General features: G+C 38.5%; 1 protein-coding gene across 3 annotated transcripts in view; it reads left to right on the top strand.

Annotated features, from left to right (window-relative positions):
• dnah5 (dynein, axonemal, heavy chain 5) overlaps positions 1-26,839 on the top strand; it is a 212,011-nt gene that overhangs the window by 97,534 nt on the left and 87,638 nt on the right. For all 3 annotated transcript variants that reach the window (XM_049480737.1, XM_049480738.1, XM_049480736.1), the window contains 7 exons: positions 1,999-2,175; positions 8,939-9,143; positions 14,841-14,983; positions 18,110-18,244; positions 18,672-18,794; positions 20,490-20,703; positions 26,214-26,437. In XM_049480737.1, coding sequence (XP_049336694.1) covers positions 1,999-2,175; positions 8,939-9,143; positions 14,841-14,983; positions 18,110-18,244; positions 18,672-18,794; positions 20,490-20,703; positions 26,214-26,437 — 1,221 coding nt within the window. The remainder of the gene's footprint in view (positions 1-1,998; positions 2,176-8,938; positions 9,144-14,840; positions 14,984-18,109; positions 18,245-18,671; positions 18,795-20,489; positions 20,704-26,213; positions 26,438-26,839) is intronic.

Below are 26,839 nucleotides of genomic sequence, written 5' to 3'. Positions count from 1 at the left end.
GTAAACCCAGGAGAATCCCACCAGAGTTTGAGAGCCAGCATCACTGCTCAGTATGGTCCATGTCTCTCTCTCTCTCTTTATCTTTGCAAAACCACACTTTATGGGCTCAATGTGAAGAAGCAGAGACAGCAGGAGCTAAAGCCTCGTCAACTCCACTCATTTAGGTGAGAGTACAGTGCAGCTGGCAGACTGCTGGTAGGAGGCTAATGTGTGTGTTTGAGACTGAGAGAGAAAGAGAGAGAGATGTGGAGGGTGAGGTTCTTTCTTTTATTCATGTCCAAATTAATAAAGACTAAAACTCCTGCAGCCATTTCTCAAGACAAGACTTCAAAGTTTGTCTGCCAGTGTTCAAACGATCATGTGTGGGAGAGAAAAAAAGAGAGAATAATGGGATAGGACACAGACATTGTGTGTGTGACTGTGTGAGTGTGTGAGGCTCATGTCTCTGAAACGTAGCTGCTGTCTTAAGAACGTGTCAGAGAGAAGAGAGGTGGAAATTTGCACCCTGGTGTATGTTGGCCTTTGTTCACATATGCTGCACATCTCCCACCACATCTCCACTCTCTGTAGGCAGATGTATCTCAGAATCACACATACTGAAGCGCTATTTATTTGAGGAGCTGGGTATCTAACTATGTATATAAGTATATAGTGCTGATAAAATGTGGTGAAATCATCCATGTTTGTTCTTTTAATACTAAAAATGAAGGGCGTAGTCTGATCATGTACAGGGGTTGGAAAATGAAACTGAAACACCTGTCATTTTAGTGTGGGAGGTTTCATGGCTAAATTGGAGCAGCCTGGTGGCCAATCTTCATTAATTGCAATAAGAGCAGTAAGAGTAGAGTGTGAAGGTTTAATTAGCAGGGTAAGAGCACAGTTTTACTCAAAAATATTGCAATGAACACAACATTATGGGTGACATACCAGAGTTCAAAAGAGGACAAATTGTTGGTGCACGTCTTGCTGGGGCATCTGTGACCAAGACAGCAAGTCTTTGTGATGTACCCAGAGCCACGGTATCCAGGGTAATGTCAGCATACCACCAAGAAGAACCAACCACATCCAACAGGATTAACTGTGGATGCTGTAAGAGGAAGCTGTCTGAAAGGGATGTTCGGGTGTTAACCCGGATTGTATCCAAAAAAAAAATATAAAAGCACGGCTGATCAAATCACGGCAGAATTCAATGTGCACCTTAATTCTCCTGTTTCCACCAGAACTGTAGTTTTACAGTGGTATAGTTGCTATAATACACTTAAGGTTTGTTCCTTACCTCTTGCTTATTATTGCACAATTATATACAGTGGTGTGAAAAAGTGTTAGTCCCCTTCATGATTTCTTATTTTTTTGCACGTTTGTTACTCTTATATGTTTCAGATCACCGAACAAATTTAAATATTAGTCAAAGACAACACAAGTAAACACAAACAAGTGTTTAAATAAAGGTTTTTATTATGTGCCTTTGTACATGGGCCTTTGTGCCTCCCATTTAAAACATAACTTAACCGTGGTTTATCACAGCTGAGTTCAATTTCTCTTGCCACACCCAGGTCTGATTACTGCCACACCTGTTCTCAATCAAGAAATCACTTAAATAGATCCTGTCTGACAAAGAGAATTAGACCAAAAGAAAATCAAAGCCGAGACATCATGCCAATATCCAAAGAACTCAGATTTCCAAAAAGTTTGATTAATCACAAATTAATTTATGGGGGCAAGCACTTTTTCACACAGGCGCTAGATTGGTTTGGATAGTTTTTTCCCTTAATAAATTAAATAATCATTTAAAAAGTGCTTTTTATATTTATTCAGGTTATATTTGTCTGATATTAAAGTTTCTTTGATAATTTGAAAAATGTAACTATGAAAAAAATGAAAGAAATCTGTTATTGAGCAAATACATTTCCAAGCTACTGTAAATATTTACATATATATAACATATAAGCAATAGTATGAGGTGTAAAATCGTATTCATATGTGTGTGTTTTTGCTTAGGGCTGGCTGATGAAGCGTTCTGCACAGGAGTCTGAGGTGCTGCGTCATCTTTTCTCCAGCTCGTTCCCTACGCTCTACCAATTCAGCATCCAGTCTCTGGACTTCAAGATGGACATGCTGGAGGCCTTCGTCATCATGCAGTGCATCAACATGCTGCAAGGCCTCATCCAGCCCAAGGTACACAATCAATGATATTTATCTGATATTCATGCCGTCTGTGTACTCTACCGAGAGCAGTTTCTCTCAGTTCTGAAGCAGAATGATGAGTTATGAATTATGGAGCATAATTGCACAAGGGTGACACCGTGTGAGATTACCTGCACCTGTTCCTCCTAAACATCATTTCAATAAATTGATTTTTTATCCCATACAGACACTTAAAGCAAAAAAAAAAAAAAAAAAAAAATTAGCTAATGCCTCAAAACTCATGGCAACTTATGGTAATATGGTAATTTAGGCAGTAATGCCATACCAGTCAAAAGTTTGGACACTTAGATTAAGTGGATGTTCTACAAACTTTTAGGATTCAGGATTTATTTACTTTTTATGTAAATCTTTTTTTTTTTATTTAAAATATAGATACATTAATAAGCAAGTAAGAGAATGCCAAATTTGTACGGAGCAATGCAAAAGGCCAAAACAGTGCGACAAGAACAGGGTCAAACATCAGAATGTAATGCGTGTATTTATGTAATGGAAAATGATGGCAGTACTTTGCGTGTTTAATAGAATAATAAGGGTTTAATAGAATAATAAGGAACAGATGACAATCATTAGTACTCTGGGGATAGTGAGCATAAACAGTTCCTGATTCGAGGGTTGAGGACAAGTGCTAGTAATGTCAGACTAAAATGGATTGTGGGAAATATAATGAAGCCAGCAGAGAGAGAACCAGAAGGCGTGACCATTTTTATTATTTTTTTTTTTACATGAAACACATGTGACATGAAACATGTTTAATTATAAATAATTAATTTTATATTTTGTTGTAGTTGTTGCATAGAATATACAGTAATTATGAGAATATATCTTCTTATTATGAGATATTATGTTGTAAAATAACATAAAGCTGTCAGTGATAAGCCTGTAGGCTCCCAAGTAGACTAGATGTTTTTATATTTTAAATGAGTAACTGTAGAAGTAATTTAGGCATATTTTTAATTAGGTGTTGTCTAGAGACTGTGTTGGTTGTTTTTAATGCATTCAGACTGTGATAATATGATGTGATTTGCATAGTCGGCAGATATATTGTAAAGCTGGGTTGAGCTGGGTCTTTTTTAACATTTGTATTGATTAAAATGAGCAGTTGTAGATGTAGATCAGGCTGAATGTTAGAAATATCTCTTTGATTGCACTTTTTATTTCACTGAGCGCCACATTCATTGACATTCATTTCCTCGTCTTCTTTATTTCTTTCTCTGAATTTGTGAATGCAATTGAGAGAACTGTCTACAGCTAAATGTCATACGTTGTCCTTCGCATTGAAAGTCATAAAGCGTTTTGCTTGGGAGACCACGCGTTATGAAGATTCGTTGTCTCTCTTTTGTGACTGGCGGACAGCCCAGCTCCATTCAGCTCTGATAGGAATGAGAGGAATGCCTGTTATGTCCTGTGGCTCGGTAGAATTGAATCTGTCGCCTTTGCTGGCACTCCTGGGTTTTGATTTAATGCATAGATGACACTGGGTTCACTGTGTGAGCAGCTCTAGCAGCATGAAGGCCCAATGGACTAATGGAATAAATATGGTTTCTGAAGGCCTATATGAGTAGATACTTGTGTACATGTTATAAATGCCTTCAAATGCCTGTCGAATTTACCAGATCAGTTTACAGATCTGTCTGAACATACATACACATACAGTCTAGTCAAAATATTATGATCAACCCCTTTTTTCTGAAGCCGTTGTTAATTTTTTACACAGCAGTGCTGCTGGAGTTTTTAAACACTGTTTCCACTTACTCTCCACTCTATTAGACACTCCTACCTAGCTGATCTGATTCCTAGATGAAAAGTCAGAGACAAAAGCTCATATGTTGTTGCACAGTTTGCAGTTTGTTGATCATCCTCTAGTCCTTTATCAGTGGTGACAGAACGGTGCCTATAGCACGCTGTCCACAGAGCAACGGCCGCAGGTTGCTGCCTGCAGGCCACTGTTGCCTTGCTGTTATAAGCTAATGCAATAGCTTCTACGACCCAGTGAGAGAGACCCTGCTTAGACAGAGCCCTGCTATGGGCTGGGTTGGCAAGACAGACAAAAAGTTGCTCACGGAAAGCCTGAGTACGATCAATGTATATACGCAGTGCACGCATAGGGCAGAGCGTGTGCAGTTTCTGCTGCTCCTGCAGTGCTACGTATCACCAACAGCCACAAAAATACCTCTGTGGTGATCCTGAGGGGTCCTGATTTTTATACAATGCTATAGAAGAACCAGTGGAAGCTAATAAAGATGCTTGTTTGTAATAAAGTTTGTGATTGTGAAGAATCTTTCAAGGATTTTTTAAGAACTGCCACCTACACATATTAAGTGCAAGCATCTCTATTACACCCTTTTTTCTTTAATGGCCTCAAAAGTGGTTGGAGGTGGAGGTGAGCTCATAAAGAGAAGAGGACATGTCGAGGCCATTACTAACTTAAGTAGTTTACCAAAATATACTATATAAACCAAGAGGTACGGCTGTCTGAAATTGGTTGTTTCTGAAAGGCTATTGTGGATGACTATGAATTCCAAATTTGGCCTCAGTCTCTAAACATAGACCAACATGTTGGAGCTTCAAGATAGGCGTTTTTAATGAAGTGGCATAAATAAAGTGGCTACTAATGAAATAATGTGTAGTCCCAAGATGTTTGTTGCACATGTAATGAAAACTAAATAATTCATGCCATGGTAATAGATTTACACATTACACAGATCCTGAGACACATTAGACATGTCCCAAATTTTATGCTGCTAAAACAATTGTACTTATTTAATACCTTAGACCCACTGGAGCAGCTAAATTTTCTCCTGGGATCTGAAAAAAACATATTAATACTAGCAATGAACATGATTATGGGATTTTGTTGCAACACTGCAAAACAAGCATTTTTAAAAATATAATTAATATAAATTATTTGTGGTGTGCATCATTTCTTAACTAATATTTTCTTATGTGTCCACACTGGTATAAACCTCACCCTACAGAAGTTTCCTTTTTCTTGCCTCAGAACAATTCTGAGCTGAACGAGTAAACAAGTAAACAAAACTCTTGACGTAGCTTGATTTAACACGGCAAACGCACAGACTACTGTCCGATATACTTAACTCTGATTGGCGAGACAGGACAAGCTTAGCACGGTTAGCAGCTAATGCTAATGCTGCTCTAGCAGTGCTGGCCAGGTTTAGCAGCAGGATACAGGCTGATAATACTCACCTCTGAATGGCGAAGAAGCTAGTGCTTAGCTTAGCACCGTTAGCGGCTAAGGCTAATGGTGTTTCAACCTTGGTGCTGGAGAACTAAACTGAAAGTCTTTTATAATGCTTTATTTCTGCAGAGTGGCTTTACTGCTCCTTACAACCTGACTGGTAAAATTCATACATAAGGAGCACTGGATTATAAGGTGCACTGATGGTTTTGGGTAAAATTAAAGGATTTTAAGTGCACCTTATAGTGCGAAAAATACAGTTTTCACAATCTACTAATGAGACTAGAGCTGGAAGGCAGGCGTAGCACAACACACAATATTACCATGTCAGTGTGTTTAAACAATGCAGTCACTTTAAATATCTTAACAGAATGCCCATTATCTACGATGCATTGTCTCCATATCTCCACAGTCTACAGTGCAGTGTTTAGTATTGCAGTATCAGAGTGTTCTGATGCACTAGTACACCCTTAATCTCTCTCCACAAGAATGGATAGATTCAGTTGTACTTTGTGTACTTTTTTATAATGGACACAGTGGTGCACACTGTGTTAAGAGTAAAGTTAAGAGAGTCTTTGTCCGTGTTGTGGGATATAAGAGCAGATAGATTTCCAGTGTACGTTACAGCCGGATGAGTGAGTGCCCTTCATCTGACATAATCATTATTTGCTGTCTGCGGATGAGTGGAGCGAAGCAGATGTTGGACTCATCCGTCACACTGATGCTGCCTGAGTCTCAGGTGGGGGGATGGGGGTAAAGGGGTACTGTTTGTCCTCTCTGCTTCTTATTTGGTAACATTGAGAGTAATCGGCAACACAGCTGGTGCTGCACAGCCAAAACAGCCTCTTAAATATGAGATTGGTGTGCAGTTTTTTATGAGGACAAAAAAAGTTTATGTGTTAACATAAAGAAACACGGTATTAAAATGTTAATTTAGAAATAAAGTGGACGGTAGGGACATAATCTAAGGGCAGCCAACCCCTTCTAAAACTAATTCGATTGATTACCAGTGATGCCCCAGCCATCCATGGTCAGGAGTCTCAGAGACCATAATAGCACAGTACTAACCAGTGTGGATGTCTGTTAGCTGATGGAACAGAATTAGCAGGTGGTGATCTCCTCCAAGTGTGTTTAGCTATCCAGAAAAAAAGTGTTAACAGCAGGTTAAAAAGCTGTGATTGGCTGGCTTCGTGCTTGCCTTACATCTTTCATCACTGATTACTATTTACTTACGTTACTTATAGGGGATTCCTTACTGTTGGCTGTTGGAAACTGGAAATTGACTTAGAAATGACTAAAATTCTTGGTGTTTTACCATCATAGTATTTTACTTATGATCTCAGTAACAGGCAATCAACAGAAGCAGCCACATGACCTTAAAAAGGGCAATTCATGTCAAAACCATTGATTTAAATAAATGAAGCAAAACTGAAAACACAATAAAACTAAATAAAGCATCAGAATTATCGCCTACACAGCATTTCTGAACTTGGAGAAGGCCTTTGATTGAGTACCCCACCCTCTAATCTGGCATGCTCTCGCCATCAGCAGTGCAAACCTCACCATTGTTCCCAATTACTGTGACTGCACACTAAGGTTCGGCCTTGTCACCACTCCTCTTCATCCTGTTGATGGATGTTGCAATGGCCAACCTTTAAATGCTTCACCTTCGGATGTCAATGACATGGACCTGGCCAAGGAGGCCCGTGGGCAACTGAAGACCCAAACTCAATGCTTGGAGACAAGATTGAGCAAAAATGGATTACGTCTAAATGACATGAAGACAGAGTACATGGAATTTGGCAAGGAAACCGATGGATCGATCACCGTGAATGGCGTCCAACTCAGGAGGACCCACGGTTCAGATACCTGGGCTATGTATTAAGCAGTGATGGTGACACTGTCCCGGATATCCGCACTCAGGTTAGCATGGTCTCTGCCAAGTGGCACCAAGCAACAGGCGTACTCTATGACCGTAAGATATCAGTGATATCAACAAGATCTACAAGACCATTGCATGCCCAGTCGCCCTCTACTGTTGCGAATGCTGGCCTGCAACCTTGAGGCACGAACAAGCCCTAAAGGGAATGGAAATGCAAATGCTCAAAGGGAGTCTCGGTCTGATGCTGCATGACCACATCACAAATGGCGACGTCCAAAAACATATAGTATCGCGCCTAAAATGGACAAGAAGCAAGACTGTGGTGGTACGGACATGTGGTTTGAAGTGATGAGGACTCAGTGGCCTAAGCCCACAGGGAGGAGGCTCCCCTGAAGATAACCCCGTAAGACGCCCTGGATCGAACCAAATGGTGACAGGCATCCGAGCATGCGGACCACGCCTTTATGTGGGACTAAACACAAGGAAGAAGAAGAAGAACAAATATTGTATTTTATATTCTCTTTGTTTTACACCATTATGCATTAAATGTGTCTCAATCACTGTTGTGTTGGTTGTAATAATGTTCATTTGAGACTTATCACACCTTCAATGGATTTTTTTTGTTGCAAAATGATGAGATAAGAATAACTTAGAGCTTATAGAAACAGAAGGATGACAGTCTGTAATTCTTCAACTACAAAGTTCTACTATATGCTCAGTAGCTAATAAGACACATTAGAGTGTAGAAACAAGGAGGCAGTAATTGTGATGAGACTGTGTAACTACACTACTGAGAATCCACTGAGAATAATGGTTTAAAATAGTTTCTTATCAAACATTAATCTAAAATATCTAAAATCTCGCAGCACAAGGTATGATTATATGTACAAATGTTTGGACACACCTTCTCATTGAGTCTACATTGTAAATTAGTACTGAAGTGATCCAGTCAATATAAAACAAATAAGGAATCATGAAGTAAATTTAAAAGTGTTAAACACAACAAAATACTCTGTGAAGCATTTATTTGGACTCTTATCTGGGGTGCTGTTAGCTTGGTGCCGTTTCTGAGGCTGGTAACTCTCGTGCAACAGAAGCAACTTTTGATCTTCCTTTCCTGGGGCAGTCTTAACGAGAGCCGGTTTCATCATTGAAACGTTTTTGATGGTCTTTGCGGCTGCACTTGAGAGATGCACGTTTGAAGTTTCAGTATTGACTGACCTTCATTTCTCTAAGTTTTTTTCTTTATTTAGTTGAGTAGCTCTTTCTAAAATATACTTAAATAGGCTACAACAAAATTGAAGGCCTCAAACACTTTAAGAGAACAAGAAATTCAAGGAATAACTCTTGGCAAGTTCAGCACAGCTGTTAACTGTAAGCCATTCCAAGTGAATACCTCATAAAGTCTCATCAAAAAAAGGGCAAGATATGGAAAGCTGACATCTAAGCAAGGTGTCCCTAGGTTGAAAAATCTAAAATATAAAACATGTTCTGGTTTGTTTATGATTTTTTGTTAACCAAATAATTCAATAATTTTTTTCTTCATAGTTTAGATGATGTTAGTATTAATCTAAGAAGCAGCACATGTTCAAATAATTAAAATACACTAAATTTAAGGTGTAACCAAACTGTTGACTGTTACTGTATGTGTACAGGACCAGGGTGGGGAGCTGTCTCGGGAGCACATGGAGCGCCTGTACGTCTTCGCCCTCATGTGGAGCATTGGAGCCCTGCTGGAGCAGGACGATCGAAAGAAGATGGAACACTGGCTCCGTCACCATGACAGCATCCATTTGGACCTTCCGTACATCCCTCCCGACAGCCAGGACACCATGTTCGACTACCACGTCACCAACGACGGTCCTTATCACAGACACATACACATCTACACACTGCTTTTCTCTCTTCCTTTCTTCTTCTCTATCTGTCTTGCCTTTTCTCACTCTCTCTCCTTCTCTCATTTCATTTTCAACCTCAGACTCTGAATATCTGTGACACTCTGTCTGCTGTTTACCCCTCCCCTCCCCGCTCTGTCTATTTTATGCTCTGCTGAATAACTCATCACACAATAACAGCTTGAGGGATTATCTTTGCATATCATCATATACTTTTTTCTCTCTATTGAGTTTTAGTTGAAAAAAAGGTATAAATCATCTCGGCGCCTGCTCTCCTCTCTTTCTTCTCTCACTTTGTCACAGTCTTCTATAACAGTATGTCTTCTGCAAGCTCAACTATTGAAATCCAGTCTAAAAAAAAAAAAAAAACGTTTGCTCAGTGTTCTGCATTCCCTGTACGTTGGGAGACTCAGTTCATGGCTGCTTGAGTAGCCAAGTGTCCATGGTATGCTATCCTCATTCAACTGTGAAAGCAGATATATGTCTAGCTATTTTATTATATAGGAGGTGGACAGTAAGTTTTCTGTCCCTGAAATGAGCTTCCACTCCCTGCACTCTTAAAAGTGTGTTTGTGGAAACTAGGGTTGGGTGGTAATGGCCCCGCGGGCCATTTGTGGTCCGTTTCCTTTTTTGGAGTGGCCTGCGAGTGGCCACTCCAAAAAAGGTGTATATTTCTAAAATACAGTGGCCTGTATTTTAGAAATAAAATGAAAGTTGGCCCGTTGCTAAGCAGGTCTAAAAGCGGTGAGAGTGCGCAGTTATAGCTTGGAAAATGGGCCGCAGAGTCTAAAAGCGGCGAGATTGTGCAGTTGTAGCTTGGAAAACGAGCCAAAGAGTCTAAAAGCGGTGAGAGTGCTCAGTTGTAGCGCAGAAACCAAGACAAAGAGTCTAAAAGCAGCAAGAGTGCGCAGTTCTAGCACAGAAAACCAGCCAAAGAGTCTAAATGCGGTGAGAGTGCACAGTTGTAGTGCAGAAAACGAGCTAAAGAGTCTGCGAGAGTGCTCAGTTGTAGTGGAGAAAATGGGCCAAAGAGTCTAAAAGCGGCAAGAGTGCTTAGTTGTAGCGTGGAAAACGATATAAAGAGTCTAAAAGCGGCGAGCAAAACAGCCGGATCCTCTTTCAGAGGCTGTACATGTGACACAAGTACATAAAGATGCACGATGTTGCCATAAGAACTCCCGCGAAAAGCGACCCGATGCCCCAGTTTTTAGAATAAATATATTAGGCTTAGCAGGGATGGCCGATGCAGCAACCTGGTACCATTATACACAATATTTTATTCCTTCTCCATTCAGAAATGTTTCTGCTTTCAGTTTAGAAACAAAATAACATGGACTTCTGCTTTAATTTCCCTTAGCCTTTGGGAAAACATGACAACTTCATAGAAACAAAAAATAGACAGAAAATGCAGAAAATTTCAGGCATGTTGGGAAAATGACTATTTTTCAACTGAGTTTAGAGGGAAGTGTGTATGTTTTATTTGTCAGGAATCAGTTGCCGTGATGAAGGAGTGTAATATTAAAAAGCTAAATGAGGCTTAAATCACATGACTAGAAGATGTAGCTTCAAACCCACACACTCATGTTGAATGATTCTCCTATATTGCCTTTAACATGAAAACATTGGCATTGACTGGGCTTGTTGAGTCAGGCTAGCAGCATTAGCAATGCGCAAGCTAGCAGCGGGCTAACGGAATTAGCAGGGCTGTTGACCAGGCTTGGAGAGCTGGGCTAGCAGCATAAGCAGCACACTAGTTAGCGTCTGTCTAGCGGCATTAGCGCACTGCCAACCGGGCTTGTAGATTTGGGCTAGCAGCATTAGTGATGCACTGACTAAAATGACCCAATGTTGTTGTCAATACTACACCTTACAGCTACAGTTAATATATAACAATTTATCACAAATGCAATGTTTACCTTCATGCTGCTAATAGTAATTTAAACGTTTGGAAATGCCAGCTAGCTTAACTAGCTAGCTATTGCTGTATCCTTTTAACAAAACTGCTCTAGGTAATCAACATCCTTCTTCAGGCCATTTTTTTGCATTGTTCATGGTAAAACGTGGTAATATCTGATGATTTGTGGCCTATGCCATTGTTGAGTGTGTACTTATTTCTAGTTCCTCCAATCACAGCCTCACTTTTAATTGAAAATGGCGGCCGTGTGAAAAAAACCTATTGGGATAATTTGTTAAGGAGGATATGAGGTGGGGTGATGATCATCCAAAATTCTGACCACACCAATGTTTTTTTATGGCTGGATGCAACCAAATCCTCAAAGCAATGCTCCAAAATATAATAAAAAAACCTTCCCTAGACAGTAAAGACTGCAAATCCAACAAAAACAGGATACGCACTTTAATACCCTTGATTTTTTAATGATTAAGAATGTTGTAAATAATAAATTGAGCCATTAGTTATGATTAAGGTTATGATTAAGATTGCCTTAACTAGTGTCAATTAATAATTAAAAATTATTTTAAATGTTTTGTCAGAGATCAATTAATTAGTTAATGTACCCTTACTGTAAAATGTTACCAGCATTCTTAATTTATAGACATTTTAAACCTATTAAACTGTCCTTTTATTGTCCTTTTATATTTTATTAGCCCTAATTTAAATTCCCTGCATAACATTGATGGACATAGCTTAACATAAAAACTACTCGAATACTCATTTCTGTATTTGAATATCACAAATGTCTGTGCACATCAGGTAAATGTGTGAAAAATGGTCTAAGGATGAGAAACATTTCTAAAACTCATGATTTTCTGTGATATTCAGCTGAACAGTCTCTGGAATGGCGTAATAAGGAGAAAAAAAAACATCCAGAGAGTGGCAGGTCTATGGAAGGAAACACCTTGTTGATGACAGAGGTCAACTAACAAAGGCTAGTCTGCTTCATGCTGACAGAAAGGCTACAGTAACTCAGATAACCACTCAGATAGACAGTTGTGGTGAGAAGAAAAACATCTCAGAATGCACAACACATCCAACCTTTGGGAGTATTGGCTACAAGGGCAGAAGACATGTCAGGAAAGGTTCCAGGTCTGACAGCCACAAACAGGAAGCGAGGTCTAGTGAATCTCGTTTAATTCCGAGGCAAATAGATAGTATCATCATTGCATGAATGCTTCAGCCTGTTTGAGCATTGTTGTTGACCATGTGCATCCCTTCATGACCAAAAGTTTTCCAACCCAGTTCTAATGGCTTCTTCCACCATGATAATGAACCATGTCAACAAACAAAATTTCAGGGACATGACACTAAGTTCAGTGTTCCTCATGTGCCTTACATGTGTTCTACAAGAATACTTTTTCCAAATCGTGTCTACTGTGGACCAGAAACTCCTAAAATGAAAAGTTCCTAAAATGTGAGGAAATCAATGTCACAAAGTATTAAGAAAAGAAGGCACTTATCCCAAATCACAGTGTTGTTCTGTCTGTCTGTCTGTGTCTGTTTTATGTATTTGTAGGTAAATGGGATTTAGTTTTGATGGTTTCCTTGATGAAGCATTATTCACCTTCTTGGTGTTGGGTTTGATGGTGGATAAGGGTCTCCACCCAAGAGCTATTTTGATGGTGTCTATTTTTCTAAATAAAGCTTAAGTTATTGATATAGCTCACGTTTTATAATGTCTTATAGATACTCTGGTATATATTTTCAGGTAAAGTTCAGAACATATTCAAAAATAAATTCAAATGAACTTTTTGAGAGTTGTTTTACCGTGTTGGGTAAAATGTGATGGACTTTGTAACACTGATGAGGGTTACATACTCCGTACACATATTCCATACGTTGTTGAATTAACTCTAAAATTGAACTCTTGTGCAGAGTTATTTTAACACTATAGTGTTCAATTCACCTCTTAAAGAGTAAAAAATGAACACTGTCAGTTTTGCTGTGTATGGCAAACACTAACTTGAAAGTATCGACAACATTTTTTTTTTTTTTTTCTATAGTGAATCATTTACTTTATATATTAATATATTGAATTTACTTGATATAGTATGTTTATTTTCTTTTTTAAATCTAACATTAGAGTATGTTATTGCAACAGTAGTGGTGCTTCTTCTGAGGTTAGGATATTCAGAACGCTTTTCTTAACCCCTCTACAGAGACAGAACCTGCCTTTAGAGAGACAAAGTGAGAAAAGCTGTACTTCTCAGATAAAAGTGTGGTGAGAAGTGGTTCAGCTGTATTTTCAGTTGATGCTTTGGAGACTCATGGGAGGAAGACAGGTCATGTGTGTTCACAGGGAAATAGGGCTGTTCTTAGACTGATCTGAAATTCAGAGTACGTGAATGTGAATGAAGGGGAATTGGAAGTTTCCAGCCTTTGTCGGTGGGTAAATTCTGCTCCTTTGGGTACTTACCTAGTTTCTGGATTCTAGGTTTTTTTCTTAAAGAGGACATTTGCACAGCCTTTCCTAGGCTGACAGGCCACTTTTATCAAAACCCCTTGCTTATACTTCACATGCTGTCAATGAGCAGAAGTGTACATATTTGAAGGTGCAGAATTTTATTTTAAAAAGAAGACATTTTAAGCACTGTTAAGCATGGGGTGGGTAGATCATGGTTTGGACTTTTGTTGCAGTCAGTAATACAGGGAATATTTAACTGCAAGAGGGAAGAACAGATTGAATTGATTTGAACCAGACTTTGGAAATAAAAGGCACACCATCTTGTTACAAAACATTAAAAACCCATATGTTTGAACTCAAATGATTTAAGTCTATTTTACATAAAATTGGATATTTCTATTATGAGTTAGTTGAACATTTTTGGGCACACATACACATTCAAACTGAGATATTTGAATGGAACCAGCTTATAATAACTGAATTTAGTCTGTGTTGCCATTGGCAGCTTCTTTTCCATTGGCTTCTGTCACAATTTTCATACTGGGTGTGTCCAACAGTTTCTGACAGACAATCACCATCAGTGTGTAGTGATTCCCCCTGGGCTACCTTTGAAATAAACCAATTCCCCCTTTAGTTGTAAAAACTTGGTGTTTTAATTTATGCTAACTCAAGTTTTCATAGTTTTTATTCCCTGTTACTTAAATAACTTAAGCAAACCGGCTGCGTTAAAAACAGATAGGTAAACTCAACTTATTCGATCTTACAGGTAAATCAACTTCCCCTTTAGTTGTAATAACTTGATGTTCTAAATTATGCTAACTTAGAGTTTCATTACCTTTTACTTAACTTTTTTAAGGCAACCGGTTTCCTCAAATTTTTAAAGTAAATTCATCTTATCCGGGCTTACAGTGTACAGTAGGAAAATTATTACAATGGACCCCCTTTAAAAGAGGGGCAATCTAAATGTTAGGCTAAATGCTTAGGCTGTGTTCAGACTACAGGGAAATTTGAAATTTGTTTGATCTGTTGAGATAACTTATGTGCAAGTGATCATATTTTTATGTCTGGACGTTTTTTGTAGTAATGAAGTTTGCATCAGTATCTGGCCTTGATGGATATGATGATGACATGTAGTTTGACTGACTGTCAAGATGATTTAAAATCAATCCTGACTAGATATGCCAACATATGTAGCTTCTGGTTGTCCAGATTAGCAAAAATCAATTTCAATTTGATCTAGATATGCCAAAAAATGGATTTGAGTCAATCTAAAAATATCTGATGTCATTTGTGTTTTTTAGGTCAGTGGGTCCACTGGAACCTTCGTGTGGAGGAGTACATCTACCCAAAGGATATCACACCGGAGTACAGCTCGATACTGGTGCCCAACGTGGACAACGTCCGCACTGACTTCCTCATCCAGACCATTGCCAAACAGGGCAAGGTGAGCTACACTTAGTATAGCAGAACTACATTTATTAGAAACAGGGTTTTCCCATTGCTAATCCCCTGTGGTCCTGAAGTATGCTAGAAAAAAACAGCTCTGAATATCCTGTGGTCAGATCTACAGGACATGACAGATGCTTGCATATTTAATAACAGTACACCTTGATAGATGCAACACAACAAAGACAGAATAACAAACAAGGTAGACATAGGCTTGGCTAAGCCAGATCCAGAAAACAATACCATGTGTCAAAAAACACAGTAACTAGAAGGGAGAAGACATAATTGAGAGTAAACAAAAAGGCAAAATGGAAATCATACAAAGGAGTAGAACAGGCAGGAAAATGCATGGTATACTGCAACATACAGCTCTGGAAAAAAATTCTTTGATTTTACCAAATTGAAAATCTCTGGAATATAATCAAGAGGAAGCTGGATGATCACAAGCCATCAAATCAAGCTGAACTGTTTAAATTTTTGCACCAGGAGTGGCATGAAGTTATCCAAAAGCAGTGTGTAAGACTGGTGGAGGAGAACATTTCAAGATGCATGAAAACTGAGATTAAAATCCAGGGTTATTCCACCAAAGATTGATTTCTGAACTCTTAACACTTTATGAATATGAACTTGTTTTCTTTGCATTATTTGAGGTTTGAAAGCTCTGCATCTTTTTTGTTATTTCAGCCATTTCTTATTTTCTGCAAATAAATGCTCTAAATGACAATATTTTTATTTGGAATTTGGAAGAAATGTTATCTGTAGTTTATAGAATAAAGCAATAATATTATTTTTACTCAAACATATACCTATAAATAGCAAAATCAGAGAAACTGATTCAGAAACTGAAGTGGTGTCTTAATTTTTCCAGAGCTGTATTTGTTGGCAATACTTTGCAAAGAGTCATTGAAACAAATGGGTACGTTATACAGAGATTTAAAAGCAATGCTGGAACTGTCTCTGAGTGGGTGGTGTGGAGCATATGACAAGAAGAGGTTCAATGAATGAAATAACGAAAGTCTTACGAAACCATGTCATTTTGTTGTTTGTGATTAAGTTGGTAAGCTTACTGGATAGTCACTTGCATCATTTCTTCTCTAAGACTTGGTTTTTGGTTACTCATCCTCTGGATCATCTTCACAATGACAACTAACATATATGTGAACTGAATATGTGTTTTTTTTTTACTCAACACTTCTTTAATACCCAGTAAGGATGACACCAGGCTCTTCAATTCCACTTAATTTAGTTCACTCTTCCACTAACTGGGAGCTTATGTCAGCCAGGGTTAGCATGTCTCTATTTCTCCCACTATTAAAGTCTGAGACCTCAGATTGAGCCCTGGAGATTCTGCTGGTCAATAATATGTTCCAGTGTTTCGTCATATTTGTTAAACCAGACAACCACAGATCCAGGCCAGTGAGTTATACAGTGGAAAGCACAAGTTAGTGAAATAGTGGACTACTTTCATCATTTCACTGTTTATTTAAATCATTTATTAACTGTAAACTGCAAAACACATGCACACAAACACATCTATAAAAAACATATACAGGTTGGCCCTCCCATTACTCTAGCCATAATTCCCACTGGTGGCTGGATTTCACCTACCATATTTTTCGGACTATAAGGCACACGTAAAATCCTTTAATTCTCTCAAAATCATCAGTGCGTCTTATAATCCGGTGCGCCTTATGTATGAATTTTATCAGTCAGGTTGTAAGGAGCAGTAAAGCCACTCTGCTGAAGTACAGCTTTATACAGGAGTTTCAGTTTAGTTCTCCAGCAGCATTAGCATTAGCCACTAATCACGCTAGCTCTTTTGTCATTCAGAGGTGAGTATATCAGACTGTAGCCTGCACATTTACCGTGTTAACATGTTAAAATTCCACTAGCTAGTATCGCCCTGGCTTACCGGAACAATAAGGGTTTCTAGCTAGCTAGCTCTACCAGTTAACTGCTAATACTAATGCTGCTGCACCTAGCCTTAGTGGAAACCTGGAAATATAAGCTTACTGTAAGTACACGAAAGTGCTTCAGTCACCCAAATAAACAGAATTTAGGAAAGAAATCTGTGTTAACTTTCATCACTCGTTTGACTTTAAAAAAAAAATGTTTTTTGTTTTTTTTTAAGAATTACAGTTTGGTTTACTTAACTTAGCTTAGCTTTACAGGTCTCGCCACCCAGCGGCAAGACCTGCTGAATTAATAGTTATAATCTTATAATCCGATGTGCCTAATGAATGAAAATAGACCAAAAAAATTGACGTTTATTGATAATGTACCTTATAATCAGGTGCTTCTTATAGTACAAAAAATATGGGAGTTAATTAACAGACAGCAGCTTTGCTTAGACTATTAGCCTAAATCTGATTTGGAGTATTTCTAGAATGTATCCAGATAGATACATATGTGTGATAGTCTGGACAGACACAAGTCAAATCAAAATCTGAAAATGCACTCTGGATGCTTAAATCAGAAATCAACACTACTAATTGGCTGTGAGACAAATCTCTTGACCAATGAGAATGGGGTGACAAGATTAAAAGATTAAAGATGGTCTCAGAGCCCAGTCACTGCTACATAGAGTAGATTACGGAAATGCAGAGAGGGAAACATGGAAATAAACACCAGTAGTACACAAGCTCAGCTCAGCTGTAGCGTCTGTTTCTGGGTTCTCAATAGTAGAGTCGGCAGTCTAATCGTTTTGTAGCACAGCATAATTACCCAGACTGGGAATTGAACCCCAGTCTCCAACATGGTAGCTTACTTGCAGGTGGTGGGGTTATCCGCTACACCACACCAACACCAACAAGGTTTTCAGGTCCTAGAGTAGTTAAAGTGTGGAAATCAGAGGTCCGGTGCACCCTCATTAATTGTTTATAAGATAGCCAAAACGAGGGGCATTTCTATTCATACATGTGTTTTAACAAAGTTAAAGGGAACAAATTTAACATGTGTTCTTTACATTTGCTTATAAAAAGAGTGGAAGTTGATCTCAGGAGTCAATGAGCCATTCGAATCTGTTCATACGACTGGATCTATCATAAGGCCCAGTGACCGTGTGACCAGACTGCGATATATAATGTTCTTATGAATTCTTTTTTCTTCTGCTTCTGTTTTCCAGGCTGTGCTCTTGATTGGTGAGCAAGGCACTGCTAAAACAGTCATCATCAAAGGCTACCTGTCCAAATCCAACCCGGAGTCCCACACTGCCAAGAGCCTCAACTTTTCCTCAGCCACAACACCGCTCATGTTCCAGGTTCTCTTCTCACTGCTGTCTCCTGTGTTTAGTTTGGAGCTGAAGCTTGAACTAAATGGCATGATTTTGAAGCTTCCTCTCCATGTGGTTCTGAATCATGTTGTAAATGGTATTTAGGAATCGGACACTAAGATCAGTGACTACTAATGATTGCATGTTTATCTTCTAAATGTATCAGTCTCATAGCTGCATATGGGTATGAAACATTGATTGTGTTGGGGTATTGACTAGTCCTGTTGCACAGGTGTTGGGATTGATTTAACAGAGTGAAGCCGTTTTCTGACAGTCTGGCTTTTCATTGACCGCTCTGCTAGTAAGGGTCCCTTTGGAAAGGACTCATTTCTGGGCTGCCATCAAGTGCAGCCATCATTTATTAGTGTCTGCGTGACGTTTTTATGTTTTTGTTGTGTTTTTTTTTTTTTGTCAGCGCTCTGTGGAGAGCTACGTGGACAAGCGGATGGGAACGACATATGGGCCCCCAGCAGGGAAGAAGATGTCTATCTTTATTGATGACATCAACATGCCTGTCATCAACGAGTGGGGAGACCAGGTACACAGTGGTATACAGGGTTTAAATGAGATTGAGTGATGTCTGTTAGTGGGTACCAGATGGCTACGACAATCAGTTTTTGAAATTGTGCAGGATTTTACCATACCTTAATCCACAGTGTCACACATACAGGGAATACATCCACAGTATGTGGTAATGATTGTTTAATTATCTGTGCAAACAGACATGCGACTCATTTAGAAATTCATTTAATTCATTTATTAAACTAGTGAGCTGAGTTGATAAGCAAAATCCTTTTTTTCTAAGTTTTATCTTATATTCTCCCCAATTTAAAGGCCAATTACCTAATCAACTCATTAGAACGCCAAATGGGTGAAGACTAGCACATGCCTCCTCATACATGTGAAAAAAATGCCACAGCCTCTATTCGAACTGAGCAGCGACTCGGTTCCGATACATCAGCTCACAGACGCCTTGCACTGATCGACATCGCCCTTGTGAGTGATTAGGGGAAAGAGTGCCATCTTGTGCTCTCTCAGGGCTCCGGCAGCTGATGGCAAGCTGCATGAATGGGATTCAAACCAGCGATCTCCCAGTCATAGTAACAGCTCTTTTAGTCTGGTTAAACCGGACTCTGGTTTGTTTTGGTGAGACTCATTTGGGCTTGTGTAAATACAGTAATTGCACTCAGGTGAGGACCAAAACAACCACATGTGAACCTTGTAAGAAGGCCTCTCCATCTGGTCCAAAATTAATGGGTTTGAGTGATTAGTTTGTGGTGAAAATTTGTGTTTGACCTTGATCTGACCCAACTATCAGATGTACTCCACAGGTTTGAGCTAAATTGACTAGAATTATCTGTGAAAATAGATAATTTGCGACTTTTGATTTGATTTGTGAGCTGCAGCCAGTACTGGTTCCACATGCTAAAAAAAAACATATTTTGAAACCATGCTCCTCCCTGAAATGGAGATTTTGAGTGGTGTGTGCCTGTAGGTCACTGACATTGTGGAGTAAATTTTACAAAATGTTTTTCAAATGATTAAGCATACTTACCTTCCATACTGAAGTTCCACCCTGCAATAAAAAGTAGAGAGAGCACAGGAATGGTAACTGGATCGGATCCTAAATGTAAATGTATGTAAATTAACATTAACATTAAGTTTGATTTAAATTCTCTTACTAAAGGCCCATCCCACACTGTCTTTAATTGTAGGAAATTATAGAGATAGCAAACAACAGAGAGGGATTTTGACTTCAAATTGCAACATTTGGTTAAAATTTCCAAGTTCAGAGTTTCCAGTTGTTTAAAAACCCAAAGCAGAATTAGGCAGAAAAGTTAATTTGATGTGTATAGAATAAGCTATTTATTGTTTTCAGTATGCCAACAATATAAAGGCAAATAAAAAATAAAATTAGGTAATCAGTCATTGGTCATCACAATTCTGATCATGTTCATTCAATTTTCAGTGTTACAAAAAAAAAAAAAAAAGACATATCTGGCCTGTATATTATCAACTTGAAAATGCCCCTTTTTGTTAAATTCAGTAGCTTTACTGGACTGACAGTTCTAAGACACCCGCTTTCTTTACCCTGAAGGTCTCAAATATGTCAAACGCTATTCTTCAACCGTGAAACCAGAGGCCAAGAGGCCGCAGAATGTTCTTTTCTCAATACACTTTGATTTCAGTCAGAGAAACAAGTTCACGCCACTCATTTGCTCTTTTTCTGAAGGTCACGAATGAGATTGTACGCCAGCTAATGGAGCAGAAGGGCTTCTTTAACCTGGAGAAACCAGGCGAGTTCACTAACATCGTGGACATCCAGTTCCTGGCAGCTATGATCCACCCAGGAGGAGGGCGGAATGACATTCCACAGAGACTGAAGAGACAGTTCTCAATCTTCAACTGCACTCTGCCATCCAATGCCTCCATAGACAAGATCTTCGGTCAGTACACACATCTCTTTAATCTCCAGCGCAGACGAATGAATAGATTTAGAAAGGAAATATGCAGAATTTTCAATTATTAATATTACATTTCCCATCTGCTAGTAAAATTTATTTCCGATTTCCCCTGTGATTAGAGCAAAAAAGCAGGTTTCCTCTTTGACAAATAGCTTAATGAGTAAAAAAATGTGCAGTTGATAATCACAATCCTATTAAAAAGAATCTATGGGTGTTTTTTTCACACCTGCACGTTTCTGTCTGGTTAAACTGGACTCTGGTTCATTTCGGTTCTATTTGGGTTTGTGTGAATACAGTAATTGCACCAACACAACCACATGTGAACCATGTGAGAGGGTAGTCTTGGTCTGGTCCCAATTTAACTGGTTTGAGTGGTTAGTTTGTGTTGAAAACGATTTCTAAAACTTGATCTGACACAACCATCAGATGCATGGTACAGGTGCAGTATAACCTGGTAAATTAACCAGATAATTACTGCAGTTATGAACAATTGCCACTTTTGTCGTCGTCCCCTGTTAAATTGCACAGAAATAGAAATCAGTTATAGATGCTGTAAATACTGCTGTAAATCCAGTTATTATTGCTGCACCCGCACTCTTATTAGCCTAAAAATAATACAGAATTATAGACAGCGCTCACACATGCCAGAGGATATTTTCAGGAGATTTTAGACTACTCAAATATTATGTCTTAGAGTAACTAAACACTAAGACATTTTTACATTAATTGCTGAAATATGATTCTCTGTAATAATAAAACATACCATTCCTGCTAAAAATGCCTAAAAATAAGATGCAACTATTAACAGAATTTAGATATTTGACCTTTTTTTAATTTTTTTAATTTACTTAACAAAATACAATAAAATGGTCCAAATAAAATACAATACTGGATGTTCTTTATTTTTTTTGTATATTTTATTGATTTTCCACGGGACTTTTATTATGAAGCAGAAAATGCTCATGCTAACTGTATTCCAAGCTAAATTAATTGTTGATGTTTGATAACAGATGGATGGCACTGTGCTGGTTAAATAAGTAGGTTCTGTTGTTTGATATGATGTGTAGATTATGAGTGTAGTTGACGTCAGTAACTGAACTCAGTTAGTAATTGAACTCAGAACACCAGAATGCAGCTAGCGGCTCAATGCTAGCTAACAGTTAATGTTACATTAACATTTATGGCAATTAGCTGATGCTATTATCCAGAGCAACATACAAGGTTATTTATATTACAGAGGTCGACCAATGTACTGTTAAAAGTCACCCAGGATAGGAATTGAACCGCAGTCTCCCACGCGATTTAATGTTACGGGCCTAGTAAAAAAGCCCTAAAAGTAAGATATAGCTTTTGCTAAGGACACAGCTTGCTATAAATTTGTAATGCAAAATTGTTATTGATTGTTTTTAATTCCAAGATGAAAAACACAGTGTACTTAATGGTGAACGGTAGAATTTGAGGTGTCTCTGAAGCTGCTGTAAGCCTCCTATCTTCAGTCCTTTACTCTTTCTTGCAGCTTCATAGCAAAGTGGCCACCATATTGTTTTTTTTAAGCTAACTTTGTACTGTTAAGAAGAAACACTGCTATAATTGGATATTGATCAGGAACATAAGCTGATCTGCGTGTTTTTTTTTCGTCTTGCTTGTCCCTGGATCATTATATTGACGTACTGGGAGGAAGGAGGGGGTTTCTGAAAAAGGTTCTCTACAACTACAGCCCACCGCTATATCCCGGTGCCTAGCACTTGTACCATGTGTTTCTGTACACCCTCTATTGCCTGCTTCATTCTGAGTGATCCCTTAAAAAAATACAATTTCTTCTTGGGAACCCAGAATCTGAACCTAAATCTGAGTCTTGTAGAAGATGTGCTACTTTTTCTTTTAGAACAAAATGGAAACAAAACTTCAGTTAAAATGAATGCTGTAAACCATCATCTTCAGCTATCTAACTGCAAACCTGCAAAAAAAAGCAGGGTTCATACATGCACAGTCGTCACAATATAATTAATAATTTCTCTTATCTGCACTCTCTGTCATATTTGATCAACTCCACTAATCCTTTGTAGTTCTATAATTATAGTCTGTAGTCCTTCTGTTTTTCTGAATACTTTATTATGCTCCTTTAACTCTGTTCCTTAATGGTCTGGTCCCAATAAGACCACCGCAGAGCAGCTATTATGTGGGTAGGTGGATCATTCTAAGCACTGTAGTGACACTGACATGGTGGTGGGGGTATGTTAGTGTGTGTTGTGATAGATGAGTGGATCAGACACAGCAGTGCTGCTGGAGTTTTTAAACACTGTGAACATGCACTGTCCGCTCTTTTAGACACTCCTACCTTGTAGATGTAAAGTCAGCTACAGAAGTTTACAACTTGTTTCATTCTAGGGTACAGTAACAGGTTTGTAAATAGACCTGTAAAACTGCATCTGAGCATTTTATGCCCTGACCAAATTTCCTTACTCCAAACATATTTACTCAAACATATTTAAATCATTTATAAATGCATTTAATAGCATTTATTTTAAATCTAAATACCAAATTTTTCGTACCATAAGGCACCCCGTATTATGAGGCACAATATCAATAAACATCTATTTTCAGGTCTATTTTCATACATAAGGTGCATTGGTTTATAAGGCACATTTTAAGCGACACTGGTAACTATTAGTAGGAACAGGGGTGTCGCCAAGTTTTCCTTCTAATTCAGCAAGTCAACTGTAAAGCTAAGCTAAAACTGTAATTCTTAAAACAAAAAAAAAACATTTCAGACAAGTCAGACAAGTCAAACGAGCACACAGGATATTTCTGTCCTGAAAACTGTTTGCTGAGTAAAGTGCTTCTGTTTATTTACAGTAGGCTTAGATTAACAGGTTTCCACTAAAGCTGAAGGATTAGCATTAGCAGCTAACTGCTAGCTGTTCGTAGCTAATGCCACTTGACAGTGCTACACTGAGGAACCCTGAGCTTTATGGCAATCCAGGGCGATATTAGCAGCTAATGCTAATACTGCTCCAGCAGTGCTAGCCGGGGTTAGCACCAGGCTACAGGCCGATAATACTCACCTCTGGATGGCCAAAGAGCTAGCATTTTGCACGGTTAGTGGCTAATGCTAATACTGCTAGAGAACTAAACTAACACTCTTATATAACACTGTACTTCAGAGGAGTGGCTTTACTGCTCCTTACAATCTGACTGGTAAAATTCATACATAAGGTGCACTGGATTATAAGGCACACTGACAATTATTGGGAAAATGAAAGAATTTTAAGTTTGCTTTATTGTGCGATTTTTTTTTCGGAATATAAAGTACAGATTTCTTCAATCAAGAATCTGATTCACAAAAAAAAGCTAATAGTAAAAACATATGTGTACTCTTGAATTCATAAAAACCTTCTATTTTATTGTCTTTTATTACTTGATACCTCTTTAAATATGGTTATAGTTTTCTTTTCCCACCTGTCAATCATGAAAGGCACATTGCAGATTTTTGGCTGTTCAGTCTGTGCCTGCAGTACTAAATTTATACTGTACTTTATCTGCACTGTAACCTCTGCTGCAGAAATGTCACAGTCAGGCTTTGATCTGCTGCACTGAGCTGGGGGCTCACATTCTGCTTCAGTGCACACTCATACAGTTCCTGTATACTACCAGAATTCACTAATCCACTAAATACACTAATCACATGCTGTTCAAATGCACCATGCATAGAGCTCAATTTCAACTTTGACTAACAGTGGAAGACCTTCCTTTTAAACGTTCAAATAAATTATTTATTAATGCTGTTCATATGTAAATTAAGAAGGTACTCTTACTGTATGTTCAATTACGTGACAAAATTAGTGGAATACCATATTTTACTTTTGTACGATCAGAAAATGTATTTAAATATTGTATTTATATACCCAAAAATAATCAGTGTGCCTTATAATCCAATGCACCTTATGTAGGAATTGTACCAGTCAGGCTGTAAAGAACAGTAATGGCACTCTTTAGCACCGACGCTGGAGCAGTATTAGCATTAGCCGCTAACTGCACTAATGGCTAACTCTTTCGTCATTCAGAGGTGAGTATATCAGACTGTAGCCTGCTGCTAACCCTGTCTAGCACCACTGGAGCAGAATTTGCTTTAGCCGCTAACCGTGCTAAGTGCTAACTCTTTCACCATTCAGAGGTGAGTATATTGGACTGTAGTCTGCGCTTTACCATGTTACAACACGCTGCATGGAACAAATCGCTAGCTAATATTCCCCTGGCTTACTGGAAAACTCGACTCTTACGTCCTGCTAGCACTAGCAGTTAGGCGCTAATTCTTATGCTGCTGCACAAATGGAAGTGTTTTACTTACCCAAATAAACAGTTTTCAGGAGAGAAAGATTAACACGTAGATTAACACTATCTGTCGTTTGACTTAAAATATATATATTTTTAAGAATTACAGTTTTGTTTACTTAGCTTAGCTTGACTTACCTTTGTTAACCCATCCCCCAGCAGTGAAACCTACTGAATTAGAAGTAAAACATGGCAACACCCCTGTTCCTTACTTGTGTCACATAATGCGTCTTAATAATAATTTGGTGCGCCATATGTATGAAAATGGACCAGAAAGTAGACGTTTGTTGATTGTGTGCCTTATAATCCAATGTGCCTTATAGTGTGAAAAAAAAAACGGTAATCAAATTCAGAGCTATCAAAAAAAATATATATGAATAACGTTTAGCAGGAAGTAATTAAGGTTAGATTTCTAGATAATTGGTTTAATGATTGCAAAAAACAAACCTTGAAAAGGAGGAGATAAATATTGTAAGCAGTAATTCACTGACATTGAGTAGAAGCTATTTGAATAACTGAAGATGATGTTTTGACCCCATAATCTAAGTAAGTTCGTTTTATTGATTGGGGTAAAGTACTATAGCTGTGCATGAGAGCTGGTTTGGTATTGTACCACAGATTAATTGCAATATTGTATTATTATTACAATGTTGAATCATTTACTTCTAGTGAAATTTAGTGATATCCCCAGTGTTTGCAATGCTAGTTTAGTCTAATATCATGCAGCCATAGTTGAGAATGTAGAATGTAGAAGCACAGAGTGGAGTTTCTCCTTTATGTTTGCAGAAATATTTGAGTGTGATTGAAAGGAGATTTGAAAGGAGAACGTTTGATAAGTCTGAAAGATTAATAATAAATGCATCTGCTGTTGGGGTCGTTATAGTACCCTCACACTCTCTCTCTCACCCATATATCCTCCAGCACTTTTCACACCCACATCTTGCCTTTATTTCTTTTATCTCTGTCTTGTGTGCTGCACTTCGTTCACCTTTGTGCTTTCGCTTCTTCTCATCTCACCTCACCTTCCTTTCATCTGCGCCGTGTTCCCGCCACCTACTCTGCCACTGCTCTCTCTTTTCCCTCCGTTATTTTATTACTTTTTTCTTTTCCGATGTCCTGTTCTCTCTGTCGTTCTCACTCGCTCTCTATTCTATCAACAGGAGTAATAGGTACAGGTCACTACTGCTCGCAGCGCGGCTTTGAGGAGGACGTGAGAAAGGTAGTGTCCCGGCTGGTCCCTCTGACACGCCGGCTCTGGCAGATGACCAAGGTCAAGATGCTGCCCACACCAGCCAACTTCCATTACATCTTCAACCTGCGTGACCTCTCCCGCATCTGGCAGGGAATGCTCAATGTGAATGCTGATGTGATCCACACACCCAAAGTAAGTGTGAAGCAGATAGATCCAGTGGGATTGTATAATAAATGGCACTAAAAACTATTTATGCACATGATTTATGATTTAAAATAAATATGTGCCATTTATTTTTACGAGAAACATTGTCAAAATCTTAAACCTCAAATCTACCTCACTGACTGAATGCATTTCTGAGTTAAGTAAAGCTATTGAGGCTTTTAGAGACCAGAGATGTGCACTAGTTTCGTCTTGAGTGTGATTTAAATCACTATACTCTAGATCAGGGGTCAACAATCGGCGGAAGCATGAAACTTCTGGCCTGTGAGGTTATTTGAACTATAATGAACAATAATGAAAAAAATAAATAAGTAAATAAAATGCTTCTCTGGCGAGCTTTTGTTTACTTTTCTTCACTGTCTCTCTGTTGCT

This window comes from Astyanax mexicanus, chromosome 6 (assembly GCF_023375975.1).
Source record: "Astyanax mexicanus isolate ESR-SI-001 chromosome 6, AstMex3_surface, whole genome shotgun sequence".
NCBI classification, from domain to species: Eukaryota; Metazoa; Chordata; class Actinopteri; order Characiformes; family Acestrorhamphidae; genus Astyanax; species Astyanax mexicanus.
The sequence above is the reverse complement of the archived record's forward strand: the minus strand, read 5'-3'. Positions and strand labels throughout refer to the sequence as shown.